General features: G+C 36.8%; 1 protein-coding gene across 2 annotated transcripts in view; it reads right to left on the minus strand.

Annotated features, from left to right (window-relative positions):
• The window catches only part of LOC104598790 (uncharacterized), a 74,781-nt gene that overhangs the window by 34,680 nt on the left and 21,133 nt on the right, over positions 1-18,968 (minus strand). For both annotated transcript variants that reach the window (XM_010261011.3, XM_088900195.1), the window contains exons 8-14: positions 17,319-17,413; positions 17,115-17,230; positions 16,101-16,204; positions 15,946-16,023; positions 15,707-15,785; positions 15,322-15,490; positions 8,769-8,839 (exon numbers count right to left, since the gene is read on the minus strand). In XM_010261011.3, coding sequence (XP_010259313.1) covers positions 8,769-8,839; positions 15,322-15,490; positions 15,707-15,785; positions 15,946-16,023; positions 16,101-16,204; positions 17,115-17,230; positions 17,319-17,413 — 712 coding nt within the window. The remainder of the gene's footprint in view (positions 1-8,768; positions 8,840-15,321; positions 15,491-15,706; positions 15,786-15,945; positions 16,024-16,100; positions 16,205-17,114; positions 17,231-17,318; positions 17,414-18,968) is intronic.

The following is an 18,968-nucleotide window of genomic DNA, read 5'->3' on the forward strand; positions in this document are numbered from 1 at the left end:
TTTTCAGTGCCTCCCATACAAGGCCCTGTCTGCCTACTCCAGCAAGAGGATTTTTTGATAATTGTATAAATACAGTGTTCTTCGTAGGGTTATTTCAGTCTTTTCCCTCTCTTTTTAGTTCTGTTTTGTCTCTGTTCTCAAATTATATTATCAGGGGCAATTCTATAATTTTATTTTCATTATGAATATAGACATATAGGGGCGGCAGTTGAGTCTTACTCAACAGAGACTGTTAGCCCTATTCTCTTCGTATTCTTCTTCTTCTCTATTGCTTCTCTTCTTGGGTTTATACCAGGTGTTTTTCTTTATTTATTTGATTAAATACAGGTCTCAGAACATGGTATCAGAACCTGGTTGATCGACCTTCTCGACTACATCTGTGAAGGACACCTAAGACAGTATCAGCTGAGGTTTTCGGCTAATAAAAGGTGAAAGGAAGGGGAAGGACCAAAAAAGGACCGATCGCCCAGAGGGTTAGGAGACTTCCATGCCTTAAGTAGCATTGTCAGTTGGTTTTCTGATGGCGTATTAGACTCCCTCTATTTGGCAGTTTGAAGAGGGATTGTGAATGTCCAGATCGGATGATCATTGTCTGTGTTTGGTGGGTTGGTTTCTGTGAAAGGTGAGGTCAATTGACTTGTAGAAGGGTTTCTTGTGTTGATGTTCCGGATTAAGGAGTTGCGGCTATGCTGTTGATGTTTCCAGAATAATAGTTAAGTCGATTTAGTGCTTTTGTTGACTCTGGAAGGTGTTTGACTTGGGAGTGTGTGGCAGAAATAACTTATTTGTGACTGATTGCAGCTTCTGGCAGTGAAACCAAAACAAGTTTGATGGTGCAACCTGATTTCATGGTTGTCCAAATGACGTCGATCAAACTTAATGGTACAAATAATGTACCATGGGCAAAATATGTTGAGGTAAATTTGACAGCCAGGGGAAAATTAAAATATATTAAAGAAAATAAACCAGACCCCGAGGCTACAGGGTATAATGATTGGATCCAGTAGAATGCGCAAATCATGCCATGTCTTTGGAACAGTATGGACCTCATATTAGTGTGAATTTGATGTTCTTTGATAGTGTGAAAGAAATTAGGGAACATGCCAAACAGTTATATTCTGGATAGGATAATGTAACTAGTATATATCAATTACACTAGGAATATTTTCAGCTACAACAAGGTGATAGGAGAGTGGAGTACCATGCTAGTTTAAAGAGTTTGCGCTATGAGTTGGATTCACACCAACTCCTTTTGACTGATCTCAAAGTACAGTAACAACAAAAGTGATATACCCACACTATCAGATAGTTCTCTGGTATTGGAGAAATCAGCCCTAGCCGCAACCCGAGGTGATAGAGGTGGCTTGCGTGGTAAAAGCAGCTATCAGAGGGGGTAACTGTGGCGTGAGAGGAGGTCATGGTGGTGGTAGTGATGGGAACATTAGAGGTCGTGGTGTCGATGTTGGTGGTCAAGGAATGGTCAAAGAGTGCAGCTATTGTTGACAGTAAGGACATACTGTGAACTTCCGTTATGATCTGCATAGTGACAAGTCTACTACTTTAGGCACTAGGAAGGAGATGGAAATGGTCTCTACCACCCGAGAAGAGTATGAAAAACTTCATCTGTCTTCTTCCCCCGATAATGCTACAACTCTTGCAAAGTCAGGTACAGCATGTCTTATTTCCTCTTCTAAACCCTAGATTATTGATTCTGGGCCTTATATCACATGATTGGATCCTCAAACCTATTTGAATCTTTATCCCCTCCCTCCACTACCAGTCGATTGCTCTGGCTGATGATACTACCTCTCTTGTTTCTGGTACCAATGATGTGACTTTACATTCTAATTTAACTTTGCATTTGGTGCTTTATGTTCCTAACTTTGCCTTCAATATTGAATTGTGGCCAAAAGCCTTTGGCAATTCTTCCTCGACTCAATAGCTAGGGGCAGGGTTTAAAATTTCGATATGGTACGCCCGATACGGGGCAAAACGTATCGTATCATATCTTCGAAAAATAGGTACAGGATATGCACAGAAATTGAACATCTTGTCTTTTTTCAAGCGTATTGGACCCATACCGGACCGTGTCAGGGGTGTATCATGGCGTATCAATAGTGTATCGACGAAAAAGGTACGACCAAAAACTGAAAAAAAAAATAGAGAATGCAAGCTTCTTTTCCCTGAAATAAGCCTTCTTTCACCCCCCAAATGACTCTAAAACTCCAAACCTCATTCCTAGAGTGCTAGATTTGCAAGAAACAAGTGTGAATCGTTAATTTTTTTGAAGATTTTTCAAATTTTGAAAAAATATGGAAAAAATAGGTAAGTATTTTCAATTTTTTGTAATATATTGTGATTTCTTTTTTTTTTCTTGAATGTTTAAATTTATGTTGATCTACATTTCTTACATTCAAAATCACAACTTTTTTGTGTTATCAATAGATTTATGGAAATTTCGTGAAGATATTTGGGGAAATATAAATTAACAAAAAATTTGAAAATTTAATTTTTCTCTACCTATAAAGATAAATATGTTTTAGATCTATGTATCTATCATTTTCATAGAGCAATTGAAATTTCTTCTTTAATATTTTTTTATTTTTTATATATTTAGAATTAAAAAATAAATAATAATTGATTATATTTTATCATTTGATCACAACAATTGAATATATTATAATTCTATGGATGATATATCATATCCACAAACCAATTGAAATTTCTTCTTTAATAATTATTTTTTTATTGTTTTATTTATTTTTAGAATTAATTAATTAATTAATTATATTTTATCATTTGATCACAATGATTGAATATATTATAATTCTATGGATGACCTATCATATCCACAAAGCAATTGAACTTTCTTCTTCAATAACTATTTTTTTAATATATTATATAATGCTTATTTATTTTTTATAATTTTTGGAAATAAATAATAAATAGTTATTAATTATATTTTCACTTAGAAGTTGTGCCAATGCATGTTTTATGTTTGGATAGGAGAGTTGGGGTTTTCCCATCCCATAAAACATTAATTAAAACTTAAGAATTATAATTTATAAATTATAGTTAAGCATAGGATTTTTAATGAAATTATAATTAACTACAATATATTTTCTTCATAAAACTATTAAAATAGTTTAATTTAATGTATACACCTCATTGAAGTCTTATATTTAGTGTTATTGATGTATTTTTATGACTTATTAAAGTATTTATAGTGTTTCCAAGTGTATCCATGTGTATCTTAGTTTTCCTCCGATACGCATGTGTATCCAAGGCGTATCCCGATACGTCTCTTAAAATTGCCTTTCCGATACACTTGGTGTTTCCGATACATTGAACCTTGGCTAGGGGCAGACTATTGGACTCCCCCAAACTTTGTTATAAAGTGTATCAACTATTGCCAAGGTCTAAAGTTGACTTCAAGCAAGAGAGGAAAATGTTTCTGGAAAGTAATTGTACATGTCATCCTGTGGAATATCTGGGATGAAAGAAATAGGAGATTATTTGATGAGAGATACTCTTCCTTGGAGACTCTTAGAGATCATATCCTAGCTAACATTAGCAGTTCAATGGTGAATAGTTAAGTGTATGAGGGTATCAATCAGAATGACATACAAAGGATTGGACAACCCTTCTGTCAACCTCTCCTTTTCACCCTCAGCCTCCCCTGAAAATCACCCCAAAACAAGTTTGTGAGCTCATTCTGAATTTCGATAGCAGCTTTAGGAGGTCTGTAGAGAACAGCCCAAATGCTGGAATAGGAGGTTTGATCCGAAGAGTGAATGGAGATGCGACCTTGGCCTTTTGGCCCTGTAAAGACGGCTGATGCGTCTTAAGCAAAGGCAAGGGCCCTCCCTGAAAGGCCTCAAAATTGCCCAGTCTCATCCGCTCTGTTTCATTGCAGTCAAAAGAGATTCGAGGAATGTTATAAGCTGGGCTTCAGGACAGACTATCGACCCATAGAAACTATCTCATTTGCTGTTAGAAATCAGAGACCTGGTCTCTTGCTCACAATGCACCGTCAGATGGATTCCTAGAGAATTGAACCATGTGGCTGATAATCTAGCTAAATCTGGGCTGGGAAGGGATTTTTAGAATAGTGATCATACTTTGCCAATGTAGTGGGCTTTGTCTTTTGTGTTTTTTATGACAAGGCTTTGTACATCACATGTATACCCCTCTCCTTTTTTTATCTTAATGAAATCTGTTATCTTTTCTCAAAAAAAAAAAGAAAAAAACTTCCCTTTAGTCTCGTGTCTGTTAGCAAGTTCACAAAATCTTTGAATTGCTCCATCTCATTCTTTCCGTCCTATTGTATTTTCCAGGATATCGAGATGGGGAAGACGATTGGTGGCGGGCATGAAGCTGGAGGGTTGTATTATCTAGATGGTGGTGAACATAGTTTGCATGGCACCAAGGCGAGGCTAGGCGACTAGGGGGCACCTTGTCGCCTAGTTGCCTAGGTGGGCACCTAGGCGATGGATTTTTTATGTTAAAAGCATAGATCCTAGGGTAGTTCCCTAGGTACCATAACCATATTTCTTTAATAATTATTCATGATTTTCATAAGAAAAGTATAAATTTCATATTAAAGTCTAGAAAATCAATATATTCATGAGAAGAAAAGGAAGAAGGAAAATAAAATTCAAAAAATATAAGGGCTGAACCCTTATTTTTGTTATATGAAAAGAAGAAAATAAAAAGTAGTAGTAGTAGTAGTAGAAGAAGAAGAAGAAGATGTAGAAGAATATATGGAAGAGGAAAATGTGCTGATTAGATAAAATTTTTAGTTCTTCCTTACTTATTGGTTCAGGTTTCCAAGTCTTTGAAGGTTCAATACAGGCATACAGCATTTAGCAATGTTTGTGTTGATTAAACTCTAATAAATAAGAAAATAATAAAAAGAAATTAGTATATAAACACACAAAATGATTATTATAGTTTAATAATGTCTATTTTATAATTATAATCTCAAAAAAGAAAGAATGAAAAAGCATTTTATAGTAGGAAGTAGAAAACTGTTAGGCGATTAGGCGAGGCGAGCCTCAAAGGGCGCCTTGTCACCTTGACAACTATGGTGGTGAATCACAAACAGCTCTACATTCTTCCATTACACTGCTGCAGTCATCCCTCTCTTCCATCTCTCAACAGTCATGTTTCAAAAGTTGTGTCTATTCGTGAGTTACAGTTTGAAGTTTTTTTAGCTTAGTAAACATTACCGTGTTTCTTTTGTTCCAAGGGAATTTACTAGTCTCAAGTCTTTTGAACTTGTCCATTCAGATGTTTGGGGTCCTTGTCCAGTTGAGTCTTATAATGGTTTTAAGTATTTTGTTTCCTTTGTTGATGATTTTTCAAAGTTGACTCGGATTTATTTAATGAAATCTCGTACAAAAGTGTTTGATATTTTTCCCTCTTTTTATGCTGAAATCAAGAATCGATTTAGTATCTCCAATAAATATTTTTGTTCTAACAATGCAAAATAATATTTCTAATGCCCATTTCATATGTTCTTTGAATTTCAGGGCATTATACATCAATCATCTCCCTTACTCCACAACAAAATGGAGTGGATGAGCGGAACAATAGACATTTACTTGATAATGCTTGGGCACTTTTGATTTAGATGTCAATCCCTAAAAAATATTGTAGTAGTGTTCTTACCTCTTGCTTCCTCATTAATCATATGCGATCTTCAGTGTTACATTTTTTTATTAAGTCATCTTCAGTGTTACGTTGTTCCTCTCCTTTCTCTATTGTCTTTCCTTCTCAATCTTCGTCCCCTTTGTCTCCACATGTTTTTGGTTCTGTTTGTTTCGTTCATCACCAGGGTTTGGGTTTGGATAAGTAGGACGCTCGTGCTCTTAAATGTTTGTTATTGGAGTACTCTCGGACCCAAAAAGGGTATAAGTGCTACAACCCCTCTCTTCATCGCTCCTTTGTTCTTCCTGATGTGAGCTTTGAGAATGTTCCTTTCTTTTCATCAGCGAAGCCTACTTCTCTTGATAATTTATCCCCAACTCCTCTCCCCTTAACTTGTGGAGCCCACTTGTCCGTTGTCCAAGAGTCAATGCGACCACCAATCCCTAGAGTGTATGCTCACGGCACTAGTGGTATTGTGCTTTAGCCTATTCCACATTTCCAACCCCATCGACAGATTAGTCTCTTCCTATTGCACTTCACAAAGGTAAGCGTGCCTATACTGAACAACCTATCTCTTGTTATGTTTCATTTGCCCATTTATCTCCACCCTATCAAAATTTTGTCTCTTTTATCGTCTATGTTTGTTCCTAGATATCTTCATGATGCTCTCCTCTATCCAAAATGCAAAAGGGCAATGGATGAGGACTTTCATGCTTTTCAATCTAATCATACTTGGGCACTTAAAAAAAAGGGTATACACAAACCTTAAGCATCATGCAGATGGCTGTAAGTGGGTTTACACTATTAAGCATCATGCAGATGGTAGTGTGGAGAGATATAAAGCACGCTTAATAGCCAAAGGGTATACACAAACCTATGGAGTTGAGCATACTGATACCTTTTCACCCATAGCTAAAATGGGTTCGGTCCATGTGCTTATGTCTCTGCCTACACACTTTGATTGGCCATTTTTTCAGTTGGATATTAAAAATGCATTTCTCCACGGTGACCTAGAAGAGGAGGTGTATATGGAATAACCTCCAGGGTATGCTACTCAAGGGAGGAAGACGTCTGATAGTGAGGGGACCCCCTAGCTGACCCTAAAAGATACAAGAGAGTAGTTGGGAAATCGATTAATTTAACCATCACAAGGCCAAACATTTCCTTCAATGTTGGACTATTGAGTCAATTCATGCAAAACCCAAAGACAATCCATTGGAAAGGTATTGTTAGAGTTCTACGTTATTTGAAAGGTGCTCCAAGTCAAGGGTTGTTGTATAAGAAAGGGAGAGAATTCTCCTTGGAGGGATATATAGATGTTGATTGGGTAAGATCAGTCACTGATAAGAAACCAACAACTGGTTACTGCATGTTTTTTGCAGGAAAGTTGATTACTTGGAAAAGCAAGAAGCAGAATGCAGAGGCTAGGAGTAGTGTTGAGGCCGAGTACAGAGCCATGGCCCACACTACATGTGAGTTGGTATGGTTGAAACAGCTGTTATAAGAAATGGGAATATCAGTCATAACTCTCATTAAGCTATTTTTTGACAACTAGGCAGCCATTCATATCTCCTCCAATCCAATGTATCATAAGAGGACTAAACACATAGAGGTAGATTGTGACTTTGTAAGAGAGAAGGTGGTTAGTGGAAAAATCATTACCCCATATGTGAAGTCCAAAGATCAACTAGCAGACCTATTCACCAAAGGTTTGAGTGGTGCTCGGATGAAATATATCTGTAACAAGTTGGAGTTGTATCATATATACGCTCCAACTTGAGGGGGAGTGTTAAAATATTGTGTTCTTCGTAGGGTTATTTGTCTTTTCCCTCTCTTTTTAGTTCTGTTTTGTCTCTGTTCTCAAAATATATTGTCAGAGGTAATTGTGTGATTTTTTTTCATTATGAATATTAACATATAAGGGTGGCAGTTGACTCTTACTTGACAAAGACTGTTATCCCTATTCTCTTTGTATTCTTCTTCTCTTCTTCTCTATTGCTTCTCTTCCTGGGTCTATCCCAGGTACTTTTCTTTATTTATTTGATTAACTGCAGGTCTGATAACAATAATGAAAGAAAATATATTAAATAGGAAAAAACCATACATGAGACGGGTGACAAGCAGCCACTGACAAGACACTAGGTGACCGCCCTACACAAAACTCAAAACAAAACAACCTAAAATAACGACTTCCTTCAAAACCAATCAACCAACCCCCCTTGTAACTCCTTGCTACTCCAGCAAGAGGATCAACTGGAGCATAAGGAGCCCACATGAAAGAACTGTCCGGGATCTCCTTAATTTTTTTCTAGAAACTGAAAACTAACTAATAAAACATTAATTTAATTAAATCTACTCCTATGACAAGTATGACCTGAAAAATGACACCAAAGAAATTAAAAGTTAATTCAAATTGAAAAAGCCTAGGAAACTGCCACTGGAGGCCGAGAAATTTGAATAAACTTGATTCTTTCTTCAAATTTTCTTTCCCTTTCCCGGAAACTGAATCAAATAGTGATAAAAACATTCAATAGACAAACAAAATAGAACACACGACCACTAGAAGCCAAGAAATCGGAAGGAACTTGATTTCTGTCTTCATAATTTCTTTCCCTATTCAATCTGAATCAACTAATGATAAAAACATTGTATACAACTATCCAATATACAAACAAAATAGAAAACACAAGGACACACAAAGCTGTCACATGTGAAAAGGGGAGCATAATTTATACTGCATATATATAAAAGTAAGAGTTCTGTTCCCTTTCATTGGCTCTCCTCACATTTTTTATATCATCATCATCACCCAAGCCTTATCCCTACTATATAAGGTCAGCTACATGGTTCCAATTTCACCATTCCATTCTGTTTAAAGCCATATCCATTGTTAAATTATGAGTGCTTAAATTATTTTTTACTACTTGGATACATGTCCTTTTTGGTCTACTCCTAGCCCTTCTAGCACCTTCAACTTTCAATTTACACATTTTATACAAAGCTAAAAAATCAATTTTTCTGTTCAACTTTTATTTATTAACACAGCCTGTTTGAGTTTCAAATAAACATTTAAACAGAATAATCATGAAATATTCCACACTCAAGGTAACACTTACAGATTCACTATGACCAGTCAATGAATGAACTAAGCTACCATCAGCAGCATTCCAAACACAAATTCTGCAATCTGCATCAAAAGAAACAATATTATGAAACAGTAACAGCAATAATGAACAAATGTTACTAAATCTCCAGAATAATGTAACCACAACCAACATACTGCTACCTAAAAATGTCAACCATTGATACCATGGTGAAACTTTTGCAAAGAACTTTGTAATTCTAAACAGTCTACCATTCACAAAGCAGTGTTATTTCCCACCAAGTGGACATAATTACCACCTTGAACCAGCTCAAAATTCTTCTCAAACATGAAAATAAATCATAGTTTTTATCGTATAATAAATTATTTAGTCAACTTATTAGAATTATTTGTACTTTCTACGAGTTTAAATTTATCACCTTATCATGTAGTTTTGATGATTTGGAACATGATAATAATTTAAAAGGTCTACCTATGCATCTTTTATCATTACATAAATAGTATTCTATATTTTTGCATATTTCACAATGTTTCCACTATGTCTATAATTTTTAGAATATTTTCATACGACATTTCTAACTGTTCCAACATGTTTTCTATATTTGGATATCCCGACAACAACATTTTAAACCTTGATATTTATCATTCCCTGGATCCCATAGAAAGGTAACTAGGAGATTAAAGGACGTTGATCTAATTAACTTAACCCTTCCACCCTTAGAAAGGTGATTCTTTTCCAGGCGGCTAATTTTTTCTCATTTCATGCTCAAGATATGACTGATGGATACAGCCTTCTGAATTGCTTGCTCCAAGGAAGAATCTTTGTTCTCAAGCATTCTAAAATTCTCTCTCCCCCATACAGTCCAAAATATTACCACTGGTATGTTCCATAATATCCCTCTGTGTTCACTCAGGCCTTGCAACTTTACCTTTAAACAGCTCCAACACATTTCCACTGGCAGCACCATATGAAAGCTCAGCAGCTTCCAAAAATAAATAAATACCCCAAGCCAAAAATGGCAGTACAGAATTAAGTGGTCTACTGTCTCCCGTTCCTCATTATAGAAGAGAAAACACAGGCCAATGAAAGTACGCCTAATCCTCTCGAGATCACCTTATCCCTTGAGACATTTGCCAAACCCTGCTGTCCATGCCATAAGGGAGATACTACAGATGGGATGTGAGCAGCCCAAATCACCTTGGAGTGCAAGTTTTCCCACTCTACATCATTGAAATAAGTGAAGAAAGATTTAACCATGAAGTTCTCTGACTTCAATAACCTGGACAATATCTCCCAATCACTTAAGTTTCTATTTTCTTCTAAATGAAGGAGACTGTACCCCCACTAATACCGCATACTGATCGCCTAGCAGAACTTCCCTGCTTTGAGAGGTAATAAACAGGGAAGATAAAGCTTCCATTAAAACCCTCTTGTGTACCACTAATCCATCCAAAAATGTGTTTTGTTTGCCTTGCCCACCTTTTTTTTTTTTTGATAGATATTGCCTTGCCCACCTTCATTTTACCCCTTTTATAAAATCATTGTAAAAGCCTATAATGCGCTTCTGCGTTAAGAACCCAAGAGTTAAATAACCAATACCTGGGTCCCAATCAAAATTTCTTGTTCCACACCCTTATCCACAAATATTCTGATTCCATAGTCAAACACCAATGCCACTTTCCCAACAAAGCTCTGTTTATCCCCTTTAGCATTCTCAAAACTCAAATCTCCTGCTAGTATCGGCTTGCATATCAGTTTCAGTCAACCAGGTGAAATTTCTTCTCCTCAACCAACCCCTCATAAAAATTTTCTTTCCAACTTTTGTTTCCACCCCTGTTTTATATGTTTCCTTTATGTATTCTAATTGGAGCCAATAGGCTTTTCAAAACATTTAGTTTCTTTTGAACTTCAAGTTTGTGCAAAGAACCCCCTGCACTTTTAAAGCACTATCAATAATCATATTTCTGCTACATTTTTTATGAATAAAAAATTTTCATTGATATCATAAATAATAAGTAACCATTACAAGCAATGTTCAGAGAACCGGAGAAGGGAGAAGTTCACGGGTAAAGAGGTTCAACCGGGGTTGAACCGTGATGATGTATATATTATGGATTATATAAATACTATAAAAAATATATTTTATAACTTTTAATATGCTTAAATATGGTGGATGGATGGCAAATTCCTTAATCTTTAAAGCAAATGACCAAGGTTCAAGTCTCTTAATTTACATTTCTTTAAAATATGTGTGTAATAAAGTAATATATACAATAAAGAGTCATTAAATACCACAAGTAAAGAAGTAGATTAGTGGTAATTAAGCAATATATGAAAAAAGAAGTCATGGGATCAAGTCTTGTCACAGTCCTTTTCTAGTTAAACCGAACAGTCAGTCGGTTTTCACCGGATTTTTAGACATAACAGTTCTTGGTGTGTGATCAAACCAGCAAGGGCCCCGGATCACGGTTCAATTGGTCCAAACGGTCAGTCCGCTCTGGTTTTCTGAACACTGGTTACAAGTGTCCCAAAGAGAGGTGTGAGGTGCAGTTTCACTCTTGGAGAGAGAAAAAAAAAAACAAAACAGAAAGATTTACAACAGTGCCCAAAACAACTATCCCTCATTACCCCTTGCTTGGCTAAAAAATCAACAAAAAAATTAGCTTCCCTCCCCACTCATTGTATAACTAGATTCATATGTTGTGTTAGTCATTTGAACTTCTTCATTTCATCTCTATAGCAGGTTCTCCACGTTCATTTCTTTTCCTATCTGGACACCTTGTAATGCTGCATAAAATTCAGCTTTCAACGAGTCTCCATTCCCAACCTGTCCTGAATAGAGTGCTATTAGATTCCCTTCCTTATCTCTTATGGCCCATCCAATTCTGGAAGGACCTAGGTTGCCTTGACTATCTCCACAAAAGTTTAGTTTCAAAAAATCTTCAAAAGGAGGTACCCAAGCCAACCTTGTTTTAACTTTCTGCACTAAGCTTGAAGCCACTGAGTACCAGTTCCTCCAAATATCATCAAAGGAGTATTGTCTAAACAGATCCAAAGTTAGTAACCAATGTATAAATCTTTCTTTTTTTTTGATAAATGAGTGAAATTTTATTAAACCAGCAAATAAGAGTTACATGCAAACCGTGGAAAGGCACGAGATGCGACCTTTCCTTTAAAACTAATTACAGAATTATAAGTACAAAAGAATTTACACTGAAGCCCAAAATAAAGTATCTCGGGAAACCCCTTGTTTTGCAAGTGAATCAGCTCATGAGTTTGCTGATCTGCCTACCCACTGAACTCTGATTGTCATATTCCTTGTTAACCATTTAACCTTTTTGAGAAGATCTCTAAAACCCCAAATAACAGTGTTTGGATCCTTCAGCCAACCCACTATCACCTGGGAATCCCCTTCAATAATCAAATGCTCTATGCCTAGCTGATTTGCAAGCTGGATTCCTTGTACAGCAGCCAGTAATTCGGCCCTTAAAGAGTCTCCCACACCCGCAGGACCTGAGTACAAAGATATCACGTTACTATCTTTGTTTCTCAGCACTACTCCTATGCCTGAAGTTCTGGATTTCCTCGGCTACTTCCATCAAAGTTCAGCTTGATAAACTCCTCCCCTGGTGGCATCCATTCAACCCCATATCTGTCCTTCCTGGTAGAAGTATTAGCCACTGCTAACCAACTTCTCCATAGGTCATCAAAAGAGTATGCATCAAAGATCTTTAGAGTTTTCAGCCACTGAATTGCCCTTGTCAAAATACATTCTTGTTCCAAGCATTTCTTTCTTCCCACAAGGTCCAAATCAAGGTTCAAAATATTGATACGCCCGATATGCTAGTAGGGGTGTATCGGGCGTTTCAATACTTGTTTTTTTATTGTTTTTTTAATTTTTTTTCAAAACTGATTCAGGGGAGTCGGTCTAAGACCCCTATATCCCCAAAACCGGTCAGACCCCCGATACACCCACTGTAGGGGTGTATCGGAAGGATCCTGGAATGATACGTATCGGCCGATACGTAACGATACTTTGAACCTTGGTCCAAAATACTACTGCTCTAGTGCATCTCCACATTAATCTTCCCTTCTCTTCTTCCAAGCAAAAGTTAATGAATAAAACAACATCTTGATCTCCATTGGCATTCAACCTACACCCAAACAAAGAGAAAAACTAGTCCCAAATATCTATAGTGAAGGAACAGGGAATAAGTAATTGGTAACAAGATTTACCATCAGGTTTACAAAGAGTGCACCAATTTGGAGAAATACACAGATAAGGTCTCTCCACTAGCAAGTAATCCAGAGTCTTAACTTTCCCATATACTACTTCCCACAAAGCCTTAATTTTAGGGGGAATCAACTAACACTAAACTTCTTTACAAGGAAAGAGATAGGGGGAGGGAGACTAGCAAAGTGCATTGAAGAAAGAGGCACAAGAAAAGACGCTTTTAGGACTTGGGCACCAAATTTTTATATATGATTTCGAAGGTTCTAAGCAAACTCTCTCAAGAAGAAGTAAAAGCTCTGACAATCAAGTGGCTTCATCATCCATCAGTTCCCTTCAAAAGCCAAAATCCCATTTATGACCCAAAGGCACAATGGGAGGGACTAGGAAATTCCCAATCACCACATTTTGTACAAGGAAATGGAATACAGAGTAGGGAACAAGTCTTTAAGGGGTCGATCACCAAGCCAAATGTCTACCCAAAAACAAGTTAAATTCCCTGAACAAACATCATACCTCACAAACCTGAGGAATTGTGGAAGGACGTTATGGATTCATTTCCAAGGTGTTTACAAAGTCACCTGACGTGATACACCAACATCCCAACCACTCTCCAAACTCCCATCAATAATATCCATTGCCTCATGCCACAAGTTTTCCCTCTCCAATGACCATCTCCATAGTCACTTCCCTAAAGGAGTTATTTTTTCCTCACATTCCCTAAAGGAGTTGTGTACTTTTTCACTTTTGCGTATAACCACCCATTTGACTAAGTGGTCATTCCTTGGCTCTCCCAATTCCCAAAGGAAATTCCTCATATTTTTTTATAGTTTCTTTTCTTCCCTAGGTGAGATCCTAAACACAGAGAGGAAGTGGATTGGTAGGTTAGGCAAAGTTGATTTTATTAAAGTAATCCTACCTCCCAACAAGATATAATTCCTCTTCCACGCAACCAATCTTCTTTCACATCTTTCTACAACTAGGCTCTAGAAACTACTTTCCTTAGGGTTGCCACCTAAAGGGAGATCTAAATAGGTTAGAGGCCAAGAGGTGATGATACAATCTAAGCAATCCGCAACCCGATTTAGAGCATTATCCTCCATATTAATCCCTGCTACACAGCTTTTGTCTAAATTAATTTTCAAGTTTCAGATCCTTCAAAACTTTTTGATCAATTCTCTTAGTTTCCTTGTCCTTCTAATGTCTCCCCCTCCACAAAAAATGATGATATCATTTGCAAATTGGAGGTGAGTAACTAGGACATTGTTTCTGCCCACTCTCCAACCCTTAAAATCATCTTCCCTATTTAAGAGAAGAGCCTACTAAAAAACATCAACCACAAAGGTTAAAAAGGAAGGGTGAGAGGGGATCACCTTGCCTTAACCCTCTACAAGTTGGAAAGAAGACTTTCTCCAACCCACTAACAAGGATGGAAAAATGGCAGGACCACATACAACCAAATATCCAATTGCACCATCTTTCCCCAAATCCATATTGCTGCATCACCTCTATCAAGAAGCTCCAATCCACCAAGTCAAATGCCTTCTCCAAGTCTAATTTGCACACAAATCCATCCTTCCTAGGATATCTTCATTTCCTCTACACATTCATTGGCTATTAGGATTTGATCAATTATTTGTCTCCCTTGAACAAAGGTTCCTTGATACTAGCTGATGAGAGAGGTCAATACTGTTTTAATTCTCAAGGATAGGACCTTAGCAACTATTTTGTAGATACTAGTCACAAGACTAACGGGTTGAAAATCCTTGGGTTGGCTAGCATCAGATTTTTTTGGAAATAAAGCCATGAAAATTGCATTAATTCTAGGGCTTATGACATGTGTGTTCAAGCATTCCCTAAAAATCTCAAATACATCATCTTTCAGCACTTCCCAACAATCCTGATAGAAAGCTATTGTACAACCATCCAGACCCGGTGCTTTAGATCTATCCATGGACAAGACTGCCATCTTTATTTCCTCTTCCTCAAAATCCCTTTTTATCCACCTTGCTACTACTTCTAGTGCCGTCCATTCTAACCCTTTTATCCTCATTCTTTCATCTAAGGGTCTTCTGTAAAAAGATTTGAAGTGGTCCACAAAGATTCTAGTTATCTCATACTGATTAGATGCCATTTCTCCATTTCTGCTACATTTTTTCGGATATGTTGTCTCTTAACTGCCAAAGACTCTGTTCTATATAATGTTTCTGGCCTAATAACCGTTATATAGTATTTATCTTTTAGCCCCATAGATCACACTTCTTAAAATATTTCTATAAATGGCATAACAGTCTATCTTGATAAATTTTAAAACGCAAATACATGGTGCCTCACCCATGATAGCAGCAAGCACAAAGCGGTTATCCAGGCTCCATACAATCATGTTAACACCACGAGGAGTGGGAAGAAATCTCTGGCGTGGGCCTCCACGAGGAGGTTGAGGAGGCATTGGCGGAGGTGGAACTTTAAGATGATATGCACGTGTCCAGCGTCCAGCTTTGCCCTAAAATAAAAACAATAATACAGAAAGAAACAGAAGTCATAATCATGATATTTTATTTATGTGGTTTGATAAATACATTTAATTGCATCAGAAGTTGAGTGCAATAGTATCTCAAAGGAAACGTTTCATAAGAAACATTATTATCCAACTAAATATATATAAATAAATAGGAAGCAATCAAATCATAGTGGGAATTCATCTTCAAGATTGGCTCACATGAGATCTACGTGATCTTGGAACCCAAATAATAGCACTGCCATCACGAGAACAGGTAACTATGTTGTCATGAGAAAACCTGGAAACACATGGATACAAAAAAACATTGTTCTTCAACATAACTTTCAACAATAGATTACAAGAATTGTTGCTCATGCACTAAGACTGAATCAGTGCTCGAAATTGCCAAAAATAGCAGTTACACAGTATTACAGAGTCAAAGGAGAATACCGACATACCAGGAATTTTTGAATTTTGGAATATTTTCTTCCTTTGATATGTCAGTTGTTGAAAATTTAGACGCCACAGAACAGCCACTGCATGGTAGATCAGCAAGAAGATCAGCATGTAAGACCATGAAAGATAAATTTTTTATTATCCACAACAACCCAACCTGAATTGCACATAATTGACATCATTTTCATGGCCAGACAGCACATCAATCTCATGATTCGGTTGCTCTGAGTCATCTGTGTTTGATTTACACGCATTCCACACCTGCAAGTAACTGTTCTTGTTAAATGGATCCATTCATTCACAGCCAAATCTCAATAATAAGGTTTGAACAAAAATTCTCAAATTCCCAAGGTTTACATTCAATGTGGGAGGCAATGATACTAATGTATATTAGAAGCTCGGTTTGGGGAAGAGCTCAGGAAGATTACTTTTTTTTTATATGTCAGGACTCAGGAAGGCTACTAATTAAATGTGTACAAGACCATTACCCAATGTTCATCCCAGCTATCTGGGGTCTTGAAAGAGGTGTTTTTTACAATTTACACGAGGTGGCTGCTCTCAGACTTGAACCCACATTGTCACACTTGACAGCCAGAGAACCATCACAACAAGTAATCACCCCTTACTAAATAAAGATGTGTATGATAACTACTTTTCTGTAGCAAAATAAAAAATTTTATTAAGAGAAAAAGAAGATTGCAACAAAGGTGGCTGCTCTCAGACTTGAACCCACATTGTCACACTTGACAGCCAGAGAACCATCACAACAAGTAATCACCCCTTACTAAATAAAGATGTGTATGATAACTACTTTTCCGTAGAAAAATAAAAAATTTTATTAAGAGAAAAAGAAGATTGCAACAAAGGTGACAAGAAACCACCTAAGAGAAAAAAGAAAACCACCACACCCAAACAGAACCAGCTTCAACCCTAAACCACTCAGACCAAACAAAATCATCTCAACTCAAACCAAATATGCCAACAATCACTCAACCTCATCAAACTCGTCCTCAGCATCTGAACCCTCCAAATCTTTTGAACCATTTCCTTTCTTTATTCTAGACACCAGCTCCAAAAAGGATTTTCTTGCATACTCCTCACCCAAAAAAGAATAATCCCAATGATTGTTCTTTATAACTACATAACTAAAAGCAAAAGCATTTAGGCATACCCTTGCATAAGTGTCTGAGCTACCAGTGACAAAAACGGTTCCACTAGCATTGAATGCACAGCACAATATCTGATGGTTCTGTGGACCACTGCTTGATGATGGAGCATTGTTCTTTCCTGCGATCAGTTTCATTATCCCTGTGTAATTTCTAAACCCAAACCCCAGGAAAGAAACATAAAACACCATATATGCTAACAAACTAACCAACTATCACATCTGGAGGCTTTGGAAGATAAATTCGTGGACTAAAGTTGGAATTCCTAGCATCCCAGATCCGACATGTTCCATCATCTGATGACCTACAAGAGGCAAAAAAGAGAAGAAATGCAGAATAAATTATTAAAGCACAAAGCATCAAGTAAATCCAGATCTCAATGCAGGTACTTAGATAATAACAGCTCAAGAGTGGATGGTAGGTAGCTATCACCAACTCACATATACAAAAAGAAGGAAAAGGCAAGCAGCAATCCCATATTCATGCAGGAAACAATATATAAGAAATGAAGGGAGGAGTTAGGTAGCTATCACCAACTTAACTAAAAGAAATCCTCATTGTACATAACCTGGGGTCACCCAAAACAAAACAAAAAATAAAATAATATAAAATATAAAATATAAAATAAAAAGAAACAATAGGAACAGAAGCCCCCATCATCAATATTTCTTGATCCTGCTTAGTTGGTAAGCCTTCATACACCCCTTTTTAATTCTAGCTTTGACTTTCACTCCCTTCCTCTTCTACATCCTCTTAAATTTGTTACATGAACCTGCTCCACAGAGACCTTTCAACCAAGAGAAATATATGAACCAACTGACAATTATTTGATCCCTCTACTTTTTTTCAGGTCCAATGGAATTTTTCATTTAGTTCCATCCTCTTTTACCAATCCATCCTTGTCCACCTCCAATCTCTTCCTCCCCAAGTCTCTGCCCAGCATACATTCCTTCATCAGGTATTTTCACACTCCTGTCTTTCTTTTTTTTTTCTTTTTTGATAGGTAATAGAACTTTTATTAAGATTAAAAGAGACAATACAAAAGATACACACCAAAAGCTTCCCACAAAGACACGCAAGATGCAGCCTCAAGAAACAAGAAGGAGAAAATACAATTGAGCCCAAAATAATTGTTTCTTATGCATCCCTTGCTTAGCTAAACAATCTGCTACCCCATTTGCCAATCTTCTTTCCCATTGAAGCTTTACTACCATGCTTGTGGTTAGCCACTTGAATCTTCGCAAATAATCTTTTTGATAGGTATTTTCACACTCCTATCCAACTGTTAACAATAAAAAGAACACAAATAGTTCTCCAAAAAAAAATTGGTTTTTCCAGCTTTATTATTTCCCTCCCAGCAATAAATGCAGAAGCAGAGGTGGTGAATGGATTATGCTATCCTTAAAGCAGAGGTCGCATTTCATGCCTCTCATTAGGCTGTTTGTATGCTCACTAATTCACTATTGATAACAATTCCATTCATTTATCAAAAAAAAAATGGATTATGCTATCCTGAAATCAAGCTGAGAATAGATAATCATGCATTGGATAAAGCCTATAACTGATGAGATTTATGATTGATTTAAGCATTTGTTAGGAACACAGGGGGAGCTGTGATAAGCCAGCTTATACAACATGTGTATTCAAGAAAGAAGAAAGGAAGCCATGTGACAAATTGGAACAGATTACCTGAAAATTGTAACTACCAATCTTGATTCTTGATCTTGAATAAAGCCCATAACTGACCATGTAATAAAGAGAAGAGGGAAATCAAATTTCCATCACTCTCTCTCTCTCTCTCTGAATAATAGGAGTCTCGCCCCCTTGAAGCGGTTACTCTAACAGAGGCTAACAGCATT

Source organism: Nelumbo nucifera, chromosome 3 (genome assembly GCF_055504915.1).
Source record: "Nelumbo nucifera cultivar China Antique chromosome 3, China Antique-T2T, whole genome shotgun sequence".
NCBI classification, from domain to species: domain Eukaryota; kingdom Viridiplantae; phylum Streptophyta; class Magnoliopsida; order Proteales; family Nelumbonaceae; genus Nelumbo; species Nelumbo nucifera.